The 13809-nt window shown below is 35.5% G+C and overlaps 1 protein-coding gene across 1 annotated transcript; it reads right to left on the bottom strand.

Annotated features, from left to right (window-relative positions):
• Positions 1-916: 916 nt before the first annotated feature.
• LOC118853872 (olfactory receptor 4C6-like) lies at positions 917-5958 on the bottom strand. The gene is made up of 2 exons (XM_036764107.1): positions 5059-5958; positions 917-961 (listed from the first exon to the last, which is right to left on the bottom strand). Exons 1-2 carry the CDS (start codon positions 5956-5958, stop codon positions 917-919), a joined length of 945 nt encoding a protein of 314 aa, XP_036620002.1.
• Positions 5959-13809: the final 7851 nt, after the last annotated feature.

Below are 13809 nucleotides of genomic sequence, written 5' to 3'. Positions count from 1 at the left end.
TTTCTAAATCCTATGAAGTTCCATTGCTTTTATCTGACCAAGAAATTAGAATGTGAGGTTACAATAAGCTTAGTATTATTTCTTTCATTTCAACCAAATTTATACAAAGGATGAGTAAATTTTTTGACTAATCTGAAAGATGCAAAAAATCTTGCAACCATTATAGAGCTCCTACAACCACATACCACAATTACTGTAACTCTTCCAATAAATATTATTTATTATTGTAAATAACAGTAATAATACTTGATAATGATTATAATGTTATGAACACATTAACCAAAGCAAACTTTAGAATCATGTCCACGTACTTCCGTATTTGTGGTTCCTTCATGGCAAATAGACTTTTGCAGTGGGGATCATATTTTGTCCAGATATTAAGAGAAGAGACTTGATTTGCAAAAGTCAGACAGATTGTAGGGACCCAAATATTCAGACATTCATATTTATCAATTTTGAATTAACTGAATTGTTTAATTTTTAATTAACTCAATTGTGACTGGCTTGTGGCAAATAAACAAAAAATGCTTTCCATAAAAATAAGTATCATCCAAGAAATGGTTGACGAAAATAAAAGATAGTGCCATTAAAGTACCAAGAGCTCTAATGTTGACCTGCTCTTCTCTGAATATTAAAACACCTAGAGATAAACTGTTATCAGTTTTTGGCAGATTCTCTAGAATCTTTCTGATTGGACTTGAACACACATCTCACAAATACTTATTTAATCTTCACATGACCCTCAGAAAGATGGGACAGCAAGTACAATGCATGACCTTCTGATTTTAAAATGAATTCAATGGTTCTGTTTCGTCTAATTTCAAAAGAGAAATTTAGTAGGGTTAAATCCATCAATAACAATTTTAAGCAACTTCCAGGCGCCTGGCACTGGTAAATAACAGGGACAGTTTTGCCCTCAATAAGCATATATTCTAACTATCGCAACTGGCACATCCTCAGATAAGTAACTTATCTCATTCACACAATTCAACAAACATTTTCAAGTATATGCTGTTTGCAAGGGAACAGGCTTGCCATGAAGACAAAAGTGAGAAATTGTTGCTAATTTTAAGTAGCTTACCTTCTACTCAAGGATATGATTCCTCAAAAGATGATAGCTAAGAAATAGAGATAGAATGATGGTAGTCCCATTTTACTAGCCCCATTCAAACTAAGGCCAGAATCTTTAAAGGCACTTAAGAGAATAACAGCAAAAAGCCCTGCCCTGATTACCAGTACACTTTTGTCTAAAGGTAAATCAATGCGGTTCAGTATCTCTCTTTGCTCTGATGCTAGGCGAAAGCTGTATAAGCAGAGAATGTTTGCCCATGAATGGACCCAACTCCACAGAAATATAAAACATCTTGAAGTTTTTCAAATTACTTCTTAGGCCCTGATGATTGTTTTGTTTTTTTCAAGTTTAGTAAGATTGCAATATACTTTTTTATCTTTCCAAATGAGTGTTCTCTTTCAGTGAAGGTTTTTACCAAAGCAAACCCTATGTGCCAATGAACAAAATAGATGTCCTGACTGCACCTCAAAATGCAAGAAACTCCACAGTCTCTAGCTATATCAATGTATTGAGTCCAATTAAACAAATAAACAAAAGGTCTTGAGGTAATATATCTTTCCCACTCAAAGTTTGACATTCTGAGAAAAAAAAAGGATTCCCTTTGTAGAAACTGGAGTTAGTCATTGATTCACCAACAGAAATTTAAAGAAAGACTCCAGGCACATATTGAGTGCTTAGTGATGTCTCATTGACTGTGATAGAATCTGTGCTCATTGATTGATTTTATCCACATGTAATAGATGGAAAACTGAGACTCAGAGATGTAGGGAAACTGGAAAGAGGTAGGGTTTGAACCCAAATCCCACTGCTTCAATGTCCAGTCTCTTATCACAATCTTACGCAACATCCAATATGAGCTTAAAGAGATGATTCAGAGTGTTATGGGGTGAGGAGAAGTGGAAACAATTATCCTTTTAAGTATTAGAAGGGATGGCAAGTGGAAGAGAAATAAGAGGGGTCAAATTTTTCTATTTATTTCCCCAGGACACTGCACTAGGAATGATAGATGGAAATCATAATGAGACTAATGTCAGTTTTATGCCAGGGAGAAACAACAGTAACAAATTCTCACTATAATAGCTTTCTAATAAAGCAATGAAATGAGTCAAGGGTGATGGGTTTCTCTGTTCCCTTAGTGTTTGAAGCAGGAGCTTTATCATCATGTGTGGAGCCTGCTAAAGTAGGAAGACAAATCAAACCACAATGTGGCAAGCATTTATTAGACATCAAGTACATTGTAGGGAGAGCATTTTGTTTAGGCATGCAAAAGTTAGACTGTCTGTGACAATGATCTGAAAATACAAGCATGGAAACCAGTCTGTCAGTCATAAAGCATATAACAAGCACTTCATTTGTGGCAAACAGTGTTCTCTGAACACAAATAGAAGTAGAAAAAATGAAATTCCCTAGCATTGAGGAGCTTACATTCTAATGGGGGGAGGTGACACATAAAATGGAGCTGAAAAGTAGAGGGGAGATACCCGGGTATGAGAGGAAGATAGACAAAAATCCTGAGGAGATGAGATAGATAGCAGAGCAGCCTGGAGAGGAATGAAGACCAGTATTGACAGAGAGTCCTTGATATCATGAAGCAACTTCTAGAAAGGCTGTAGGCTGGCGTATGTGTTAGGAGAAAGTAGAATAGTATATTAGGGATGACATGGCCACTTAGGAGGAGTTCTGCAAGGATGTGGTTAAGAAGAGAAAGAATTTGTCAATCTGGTAGCTTCTTGCTTTAACTAGTTATTTTTGCTAAATAGGTGATAAGTGAATTACACACAGATATAAAAAAGGTAAGTGCTTTTACCACCATCTAAATTTTGTCTTACGCTACATTTGCCTTAATTTACTTACTGCTTTTAGTGGGACCTAGGATATGATAAGTTAATAGCAGTAGTCAGAGCTTCACCAGCAGCAGCAGTAGCAGCAACAGTGGGAGTAGCAGTAGCAACAGCAGCAAGAGCAGGAGTAGCAGCAGCAGTATCTGTAGCAGTGGCAGTGGCAGCAGCAGCAGCAACTGTAGTAGTAGTAGTAGTAGTAGTAGTAGTAGTAGTAGTAGTAGTAGTAGTAGTAAAAGTAATATAAAGAAGAGGCAGAAGATGATGCCTAGCATTTGGATACTCTTTTGAGGATTTCAAAGAACTTTGCAAATATTTCATTCTACCTTTACAGCTACCTTGGGAAGCTTTATTGTTAGTCCTATCATTTCTCTGCAATTCTTCATGATCCCATCAAGATTTTTTTCTTTCTTTCTGACAAAGATACTGGAGTGATTTGCCATTTCCTTCTCTAGCTCATTTTAAGGATGAGGAACTGAGGCAAACGGGGTTAAGTGACTTGCCCAGGGTCCCACAGCTAGTAAGTATCTGAGGCCAGATTTGAACTCATGAAGAGGAATCTTTCTGATACCAAACCCAATGCTTTGTTGTAGGTGATATTATTATCCTCATTTTGCAGATGAAACAAAGGTATGAAGTAGTTAAGTCAATTGTCCAAGATCACATGACTAGTATGTATGTGAAGTTGATTAAAACTCAGGTTATCTTATAGACCCATATTAATATTTTTTAAGCTAAGAAACCAAAAAACAAGGGTCAAAAGAAGAGATCATCCTTGCTACCACTGTCCCAAACAGAAAATATATGATCAAATTTAGAAGAAAATATGGTAAGAGACCGAGGCAAAGCAAAATGAACTACCTTTATCCAATGATGTAAATATTTCTTTTTATCCAATGTAATTATGTTTTGGGACATTTACAATGAAATAATGTAATAGATCACTTCTCCTGAATTGGAAAATATGGGGGGGGAGTAAATAGTCAATTTCAGAGGAAGTACTTAAACAGGAAGTATAATACAATGAGGTTAAAACTGTGAATTAGTAAATCAATTTTAGGAAACAGTTTAGAGCGATGCTAAAAGAAAAGTTATTAAAATATAAAACAGCATAATAAAATGTACTTTTTGGCCTGAAGCTGCTAGAAGTAGATGTTTGCAAAAAAAAATATAATCATAGCAATTAAATCCAAATAAATAAAAATTCATAAGTGCACTTCCTAATCGGGAGGAATTGGGGGGGGGTGAGTATATCCAATTAATTGGTAAATGGATAAAGAAATCATGCAACCAGAATGCAGTATGCAATAGGATAGTACTATAACGATAACTTAAGAAATACAAAGAAATCAGAAAATCATGGGAATCTTTATAAATGAACCAAAGAAAAAAGAAAAAAAAGCAATATACACATTCACTTTGACAATATACACAGAAAGCTTTCATTTAAATCAAAGTGAAACAGGAAACTGAATAATATTAAATTGTAATGCCTGGGTCCAATCCCAAAGAGAACATGAAGAAATGTACTTATCTCTTCTCTGCAGAGGCATAACTGGAAGTAGTTCAGGGGTCCAATAGATAGAACATTGGACTTAAATAAGCAAGATGTTATTTTGATTTTTTTTTAAATCAGACAATGAGTATCTGTGGAACTCTGTTGGACTCAGTTATGTACTATATCTGCCTAAGTTTCCTTGCATGTAAAGGTAAGATAGTAATAGAACATACCTCTGAGAGATGCTATGAAAATAAAATGAGGCATTATTTTGTAAAGTGCATTGAGAAACTGTATCTAAAGTATTTTGCAAACTTTCATGAGCTATAAGAATATTAACTATAACAATTATTTATACATGGAAAAGCGTAAAGAAGGAATAGCCTACTTGCTTTTAGTCTCAGTTAATATTTCGGTTTTTCATGTTTTTAATATGTCCATTTATAACCTCTCTCAAAAATTTATAGAAGATATGGCTTAGAAAATGTAAGTTTGGAAATTTATGGAAGGATGATCAATACTAGTGAAAGTAGTATGTGTACTGATTAAAATATTATTCCATCAAAACATATGTAGCCTTCTGCTTCATTTGAATGATTTTCAGTTAGTAAGATGATTTTTTCCCCAATATTCAAAGGCATTCATCTGATCCAGAGTTTCCTCATGGCATTTTTAACCTCTGTATTCCTAAGGGTGTAGATCAAGGGGTTCAACATAGGAGTAATCATAGTAGCACATGCAGACACAGCTTTATCTATAGGAAAAGTGGCTACTGGCCTCATATACAAGAATATACAGGGAGCAAAAAACAAAACCACCACGGTGAAGTGAGAGCTGCAGGTAGAAAGGGCCTTTCTCCTTCCTTCTGAATTATCACCCTTCAGGGAAGAGAGGATAACTACATAGGAAGCAGTTAGTATGAGAAAGATTGACAAGCACATTACTCCACTGTTAGCAATGACTAAAAGGCCAAGAACTTGGGTGTCCATGCAGGCCAGTTTCAACAGTGGGAACAAGTCACACATGAAGTGATCAATAACATTAGGGCCACAGAAAGGAAGGTGGTCCATAAAGAGGAGCTGTATGGTGGCATGTATGCAGCCTCCCATCCAGGCTGCTGCCACTAGCAGGTGGCACACACGAGGATTCATGATGATCATGTAGTGCAGGGGTTTACAGATGGCCACGTAGCGATCATAAGCCATGACTACAAGGAGGATGATTCCAACACCACCAAAAAAATGTTCTGCAAAGAGTTGAGTCAGACAGCCTTCCAGCGAGATGATTGTTTTTTCATCAAGTAAATCCATAACCATTTTAGGAGCAATGATTGAAGAGTAGATAGCATCCACAACTGATAAGAAGGTGAGAAAAAAGTACATGGGTGATCTCAAAGTTTGGCTGGCAGTCATGGTTATGACAATAAGTATGTTTCCTATAATTGTGATAATATATACGATTAAAAAAATTACTAAGAAGATTTTTCGAAGCCCTGGACTTTGTGTAAGGCCTAGCAGAATGAATTCAGTTACGTTGTTTTTATTCTCCATTTTGATCAATCCTCTGGCAACTTCCTGATTTTCCCATAGTCTTATCAGTTCTTTGCTTTTGTTTTCATTTTTTCCTCTAATGAGACCTTGCCTATATCTCACCTAACAATCCAGTTATTTTAATTTGAAGTTTACTTAATCATTAGTCTTAGGCATAAAAATGCTAATTCTGTCAGGGATGAATTTTTTACAGTTTCAATGAAAGGAATAAAACATCCTAAATGCTATGGAATGTCATTCTTCTCCCTTTGATCGTAGAGGTAATTGGTGATGGTAATTTCCTTTCATATAATTAATTTGTCTGTAACCCAATGGAGGGAGAAATAAGTCTTCATCATGTCTATGAATGATTAAAATCCAATTGATTATTATAAGTGTAGTTATTGCTTAAAATTATATACTTATGTTGCAACAATTAGATGAAATTATACATAGGGTTAATGAGTAGGTGTCTTTTAAGTCAAATGAGAAGGGAGAGTCTAAATCTTAGTAGAGATAAGGGAGTAGATATAACAATGATCTTGGAGTCAGGAAAACTTTCATGCCCTGCTTCCGGCTAAGGGACTCTCAGCAAATAACTTCACCTATATTTAGTTAGGTATCTCTTTATGTGAAGAAGCTAAAAATCACTGGATGGAATGCAGGGTTAGTGGAAGCTTCCATTTTAGGAAATTCTTGAGTCCAGTGAAATCATATGTCTGGTTAAAAAGAAAAAAAAACTCAGTGAGTATGACTAATAACAATACCTGATAATTTAAAGTTTACTGACACCTTAAAGTTTACACACGCACACAAACATACACAAACACGCACACATGCATACATAGGAAGTTGTTGCAGTGGAGGATTGAAAGGCTATATATAGTCTATAATAGTTACATATTGTATTTATATAAACATATATTTACATATACATACATACATTCATAAAAATTCATACACACCTATAGGTACATATATATATATATATACATATATAAACATAATATGCCGCACATAATATGTAAACATTAATATGTTGTTAACCTGCCACCTATTTAGTCTTGCTTACATAGTTATTTTGTGTCTTTGTTTTTGTTTTCTGGTAGAAAAGAATGAAATTGGTTTTACCATATGAGAAAAGCCAATAGTAATAATACTCCTCTAGGATTTCTTGTAATAGTTTTCCTAACTTTTATGCCTGCCTGTCTTCTTCCTTCCTTGTTAACTCCCCTCCTTTAGGACATCATTTTCTCCCTCTCTTTTCCCTAGCTGCCATCTTTCTTCCCTTCCTTCCTTCCTTCCTTCCATGCCTTTTTTCTTCCATGCCTCCTTCATTTCTTCCTTCCTTCTTCTCTCCCTCCCTCCTTCCCATCCTTCCTCAGTTCCTTGTTCTGTTCATTTATTTTATCCTGTGAATATTTTATTTTACTCTGTTCCAGTTCCAACCCTTTTCTTAATCATTTCTACCATCCTCTGTGATTGAGTTATTTGTGCTATAATCTACTTTATATCAATGTCTTGGCAAACCCTACCCCTGGATTATGGCCACCACATACTTTCTCACGCCTTATGCATATATTATTAAAATGGCTCTAAGAAGTCATTGGGTCCCTCCATACATGTCATTCAATATATCTGAGTTCTCACTGTTCAAAGGCATTTTATGTGTGCTTTTCTAACTGAATTCTATTCCCCACATAGAAATGTTCTGGTGTGTTTTTCCTCTTGTCAAAGATAATATGAGATACAATTTAGATAGTGATTTAGTGGTTCTAATGCACTTCCCATATGTTACCTCATTTAATTCTCATAAGTATTGCCAGTGTAAAGATGAGGAAACTGAGGTTAAATGAATTTAAATAATTTGCTCAGGGTCACATAGCTGATATATTCTTAGTCAGGAATCAATCTCAGGTTTCCCTGACTCTGGAGCTTGTAATTTATCCACTTTACCACCTAGCCATCATAAACCTCTAACACTAATATTCCCTCTCTCTTAGAAGATGAGTTCACTTTATTGGGAGAATTAAAAAAAATCTACTCAGTATTATCCTTTATTCTCTCCTCCTTTCCTCTCATTTTTGGGAAGACTTGGATCTTTTTCTCTCCAAGAACAATACCTCTCTACCCATGGATTGATGTCAGCCCCTCCTATATCCTAGAGAATCTTGAAATGGAAAGTAACATTTTACGTTAATGTTCAGTGTCTTCCTAGTCACCGGTTCCTTCCCTGCTGTCTACCTCCATTTCCAAGTCTCTCACACCATTTAAAAATAACTTCACTTGACTCTCACATGGCCCTAGATTATCAATCTCTAGATCCCCTTCCTTTAATTAGCCAAACTGCTATGCAAAACTATTTCAATTTTTTTTTCTTCTCACTTCACAGCCCAAGGTAATCTGTGTTCTGACCAGATCCATTAGCAGAATCCACTGTCTCTGTGTGCCAAAGGATCTTTCAATTAGTGATCTTTTTATCAGTTTTCATAATTCAAGGATTATATCTTATGTGTCTATTAAGTTACTATATACCTCATGGCTTAACGTACATCATACACAACTCTCTGTAATATTTGCCATTAATGATTTCCTCTCTCTCTTGTGCCTTTGGTGATATTATTCTCTTGATTCTGCTTCTAGTTGTATGGCCACTCCTTAGTCTCCTTTGCTTGAAAATGATTAATATCATTTCCTTTAACTGTTGATGATATCAAAGAGTCTCTTATTTATACATTTTCCTTTTTTCTTTATACTCATTCTCAGTAATGATATCAGATTCCACAAGTTAAACTATGATCTCTATGTAGATTACTCCTGAAAAATACATATAAAAGTTATATACATATATGTACATGCATACATAAGTATTGTATATGTAGTACACATAGTACATACATATATTATATATGTATGTAGCTATACAAATATAGATATAGATAAATGCAAATAATTTATGCAAAAGTTTTGTATTTCCAGCTTTTTCTGTCTCTTAAGTTTGAAAGTCCCCAACTGGCTATTTGGAGGTAGACCTCATATAGACATCACAGAACAAATTCATTAAAAAAATAACAAAAAAAACCCAAAACCCCTCATCTGTTGTTATTCATTACTTCATTGTGTCATCTCCTTCCCTCTAACCTCCCAGATTCACAGCCTAAATTAATTGTTCAATCAATACCCCATAAGTGAGCAGTTGTTAAATCTTAACTTTTCCAACACCACATAGTGTCTTGCATCCAACCTTTACCTCTATTCAGTAGTCACTAGTTTATTCTCACACTCTTATCATCATTCATCTGCTTTATTGATGTACCCTCCTAATTTATCTAGTGGCATCTACATGTCTCAGTGGACAGTGTGATAGTCTGGATTGAGGAAGACACATCTCCCTGAGTTCAAATCTGGCCTCAGGTAATTAAAAGCAGTGTAACCTTGGGCAAGTCACTCCACCCATTTTGCCTCAGTTTCCTCATTTTTAAAATGAGCTGGAGAAGGAAATGCTAAACCACTCTGGGATTTTCGCCAAGAAAACACCAAAGGGAGGCACAAAGAGTTGGACTCCACTGGCATGACTGAATAACAATAACCACTAAATTGGTCTACCTACAATTTCTCCCCTATAAAATACTTTCTCTTTTTTTTTAACTGGTGAATTGATATTGCTGTATTACAGATGATAGTGACACTCCATGCAATGCCCTTACTCCAGAAACCCCAGTGAACTTGAGAACCTCAAATGGCTCTTGCCCCTAAGATACAATATGAAGTACATTTTGTAGCATTCAAATTAGTTGAAAATCTGTCTCCATCCTGCATTCCCAGGAGCATTACAAATTACCTTCAATCATCTTCTCTATATTCCAGCCACACTGGCCCAGTGACAAGGCACATTCAGCCAATAGAATGACAAGCCAAAACATCCTATTTCTAACCCTTATGCTTTGCACAGGCCCTTTCCTCATGCATGAAGTGCATTCCTTTTGCAACTCACTTTGTAATCTTTAATTTCCTTCAAAGCTCAGCTTGGGTTTCTCCTTCTGAGAGGTCTGTTTTATATCCTACCTGCCAATGACCTACCTCCTTGGGGATTATCTATAACTTTTATTTATGGAGGTGTCTCTCTCCCCCCTGGTTTTCCTGCTTATTTCTTTGAATTATTTGCCCCAGAAATAAATAGTACAAGCAGAGATACATAACCCATTTTCTCTGATCTACTCATTCCATAATCCAGCTTCCAACCATGAAGTAGGGGAGGTTTTCTTTAAGATAAAGGCTATTTCACATGTACCTTTGTATATTCAATGTCTGTCAAAGTGCCTTTCTCTTAAGTTATCAGTAAATGTTTGATGAATGAATGAAATAATATTTAGAGATAAATGTAGTAATGCTGGACTTTGAGTGAGAAAGACCAAGGTTTCTATCCTACCTCTAATGCTTAGTGGTTATGTGGCATCAAGAAAGTCATTTAATTTCTCTGGCTCAAGCAAAGCCTTAAGATTTATCCAAGTTTATAAAAATTGTACAATGTGGCTTCTGAAGGGATTTCAAACACTAGAATAATTATTGTAATGAAACTGTTCAAAGCTCAAAATTTATATTTATTACAGTCATCATTCACCTTATATACTGACAAATCTGACTATACCACTCAGTAACAGTATGAACTTAGCAAATCACTTGGTATTTCTTTGAGAAATGTATCTGAGTAAAAATAACCTATACGGAATTATCCAAAGTAATATTTAAACATTGTAAACATTGACAATGAGGTAAATGAACATAAATAGTGCCTAGGAAATTGTACCTTATCCCATGCTTTGAAGAAAACTAGGGTATCCTAGAGGCAGAGGCGAAGAAGGGAGAGGATATAAGCAAAGCAGTGGAGTCCCAGAATTTCAGAGGAGGAAGGACCTCAACATCCCAGTAGTCAAATCTAAGTCCTTGAAGATTCCTCACTATTATATACCGGATAAAGGAATATCTAGCTTCTGAATGTAGAACCATGAGAACTACTTTATTTCTTCTTCCTCCTCCTCCTCTTGCTCTTCTTCCTCCACTTCCTCCTCACACTCCTGCTCCTCCTGCTCCTTCTCCACCACTACCATCACCACCACAGTTGCTAGTACTATGATGATGACTATGTCATCTATGACTGTGATAAGTTTTAGTACCATTTCACTACCACTACTACCACAACCACCCACTCATCAATATTCTGGTTCCTCTACCATGATTACATTACAATTTATGAAATTCCTCTTTAAATCATAGTGTCTAGACCCAAACAAAACTCTCCAGATAAGATCAGAATATGGTGTAACTATTACTTATCCATTCCTGGGAACCACATTTCTCTTGAGGCACCCCAAGATTTCATTAGATTTTTTATGATTATGGCTATGCCATATGGTTGCCATATTTACCTTCCCATATATTAAAATCCCTAGATTAAAAAAATAAAATTATATACCTAACTCTGCCTCTTTATATACTTTCAAAGTTGATTTAGTTTAATATCACCCAAAAAGCAAGATTTTACATTTAGCCTTATTGTATTTGATTTTCTTAAATTCAACCTGATGCTCTTGATTGACTAGATAATTCTGAATCCTCACTCTGCAATCCTCTAACCAATATTCTAACTAATCTAAACTTTGTTTAATCTGATAATTTGATGAACTTACCATGTAGACTTTATTTGAATCATGATAGCATTACAAAATAGCCTAGCTCCAAATGCAGATCTCTGGAGTTCCTACTCCCATGCTATTGAACAATTAACAACATGTCTTGATTACCACCACCCAAACACTATTGGATCAATCTGATTGTATTACAATCTATCTTCTCCACAAGAATAAAAAGAGATAATTTATTAAAAACTTGGATAAACTTGAGGTGGAAAATGTACAGTATATCTTCAAAATTTCCCTCATCTACAAATTTAATAATCCTACAAAAATAGAAAATAAAAATGTTCCCCTGTGTTTTATGAAGTTGAACTACCAAAGTCTGACTTGCCTTCTATCTCTGACAGTCTCTTATCTATTATATAGACAACATGGTAGTTTGTAGTTTTTGTGGGACTTGGAATCAAAAACATTGTTCCATGTTTTCAAGCAAATAAATAGTAAATATAAAGATTGTAGGAAAGCCACTTACCAACTTTAGGCTTTTGTATTTTGCATGAAATATTTAAAAAGAAAAGGCATTTTCACTCAGGCATGAATAGAACCATTACTCATGGGCTTTTCAATGCAACCCTACAGCAATTCCTTTGTATTGGCTGGTGTTCCTTTGTTAGGTATTGTTTTATTTTTGAGGGGCACAGACTCCTATAACTAACACAATTGGAGAAAAAGCCATAGATGGAAAGGTTTTGTCACTGCATTTAGGGAGCCAGTCAATTGCATGATGGTCTTGAGCTTTGGTTATCAAACTCTCTGAAGAGGTCAGCATTGCATTCTTCTGAGCTATATGCAAAGAAAGAAACTGGTCTCCTTCCAGATGTACTTCTTTTCCTATATCTATTTTGCTTCTTTTCCTATCCTTTTACTATCACCATAACCTGCCAGGAAGTATGCAACAGTTATTCTTTAGGGTTCCCAATTCCTCTCTCTGCATAAGATTGGCCATTATGTTTTACACTGGATTTGAAGTCAGAATCCCACTCATTTTACTTGCTGTTATTTTGACATTGGACAAGTCACTTGGTTTTTCCAAACATCATCTCCTTACCTGTGAAGAGGTTGAATTAGAAGATGTTTTTCCCTTCTGGATCTTCTGATGAGCTTACCATTTGCATAGATGGGTGAAAGTGGTGCTGCTCCAGATGAAGAGTGAGAATTGAAGTGCCTGAGATAGAAACCCAAATATCTGATGTAAAAGCCCACTTTGTGGTTTGCATAAGATTTTGAATTATCCTACACCACTTGGGTATGAGGGGAAAAAAGGGAAAAATAGATTTCAATTGATTCAATAGATTTTGTAATAAATCATAGCTTAGCTTCATAGGGAACCTCTTTCCAGAAAGAGAAGCATTTAAAAAATGTTGATCTTGTGGTGAAGGTGGAATGTCAGGGGCATCCAATAATTACCTTTTGGATATCAGTAGTGTTAAATACTGTTTCATTATTGCAATAGTGTCCCATTGAAGATTTGTCTCCAGTGACTGGTGAGTTAATCAGCATGACAGTGAGTTCAGTTTTTAAAAATGAGAAGGGGGATAGAATACCCACTGAGTAAGGTAAAGTTGGTAGTAGTAAGAGAAAAATTAGCTACTAATCCCCCCTAGCTAATTGGTGGTTATGTCACCAAAGCAGATAGTTGAATAAAATATAGTGGCATCCATGAAATACTAGTGAGATCAATCAATCCCTACTATTTTTGGAGAAGACAATAATAAAGATGTCCCAATGCCAAGGAGATCCTTACTACCCTGGCAGAATCTGATCCCCACTGGCAAGTCTATTTGCAACCGAGGAATCAAAAACACTAAAGTCCATAGAGATGATTCTAAAGTTTATGTTAGATAATGTGTTCATAATGCCCAGAAAACAATCCCTAAAGATTTCTCGCTTTTGCAGTAATATAACACAAATATTTCTAGATTTGGAATCAGAGAACCTAGGAATAAAATAGAACTCTTCTTTCTGTATCCTTGACAACTTTTCTTTGGTCAACTCATCTTTGTGGGCTCAACTATTCTCATTTATAAAATGAGACAAAAAGCTTATAATGGAAAGAATATCTCCAGGGTCCCATAGGGTTCTAAATCTATGAAATTCCATCATTTTTTTCTGAACAAGAAGTTAGGATGTAAGACTACAAGAAGCTTAGCTCTATCTATTTCAATCCAACCAGTCTTAT

This window comes from Trichosurus vulpecula, chromosome 6 (genome assembly GCF_011100635.1).
Source record: "Trichosurus vulpecula isolate mTriVul1 chromosome 6, mTriVul1.pri, whole genome shotgun sequence".
Classification (NCBI taxonomy): domain Eukaryota; kingdom Metazoa; phylum Chordata; class Mammalia; order Diprotodontia; family Phalangeridae; genus Trichosurus; species Trichosurus vulpecula.
The sequence above is the reverse complement of the archived record's forward strand: the minus strand, read 5'-3'. Positions and strand labels throughout refer to the sequence as shown.

What these genes read in the sequence shown, in the direction of transcription:
- LOC118853872 (XM_036764107.1), bottom strand. Translation starts at nt 5,958, where the DNA reads ATGGAGAATAAAAACAACGTAACTGAATTCATTCTGCTAGGCCTTACA. An exon ending in ATGCCATGAGGAAACTCTGG is followed by an intron (nt 962 to 5,058) that starts ATCAGATGAATG and finishes ATAAGTTACTTA; the next exon opens with TCTGAGGATGTGCCAGTTGC.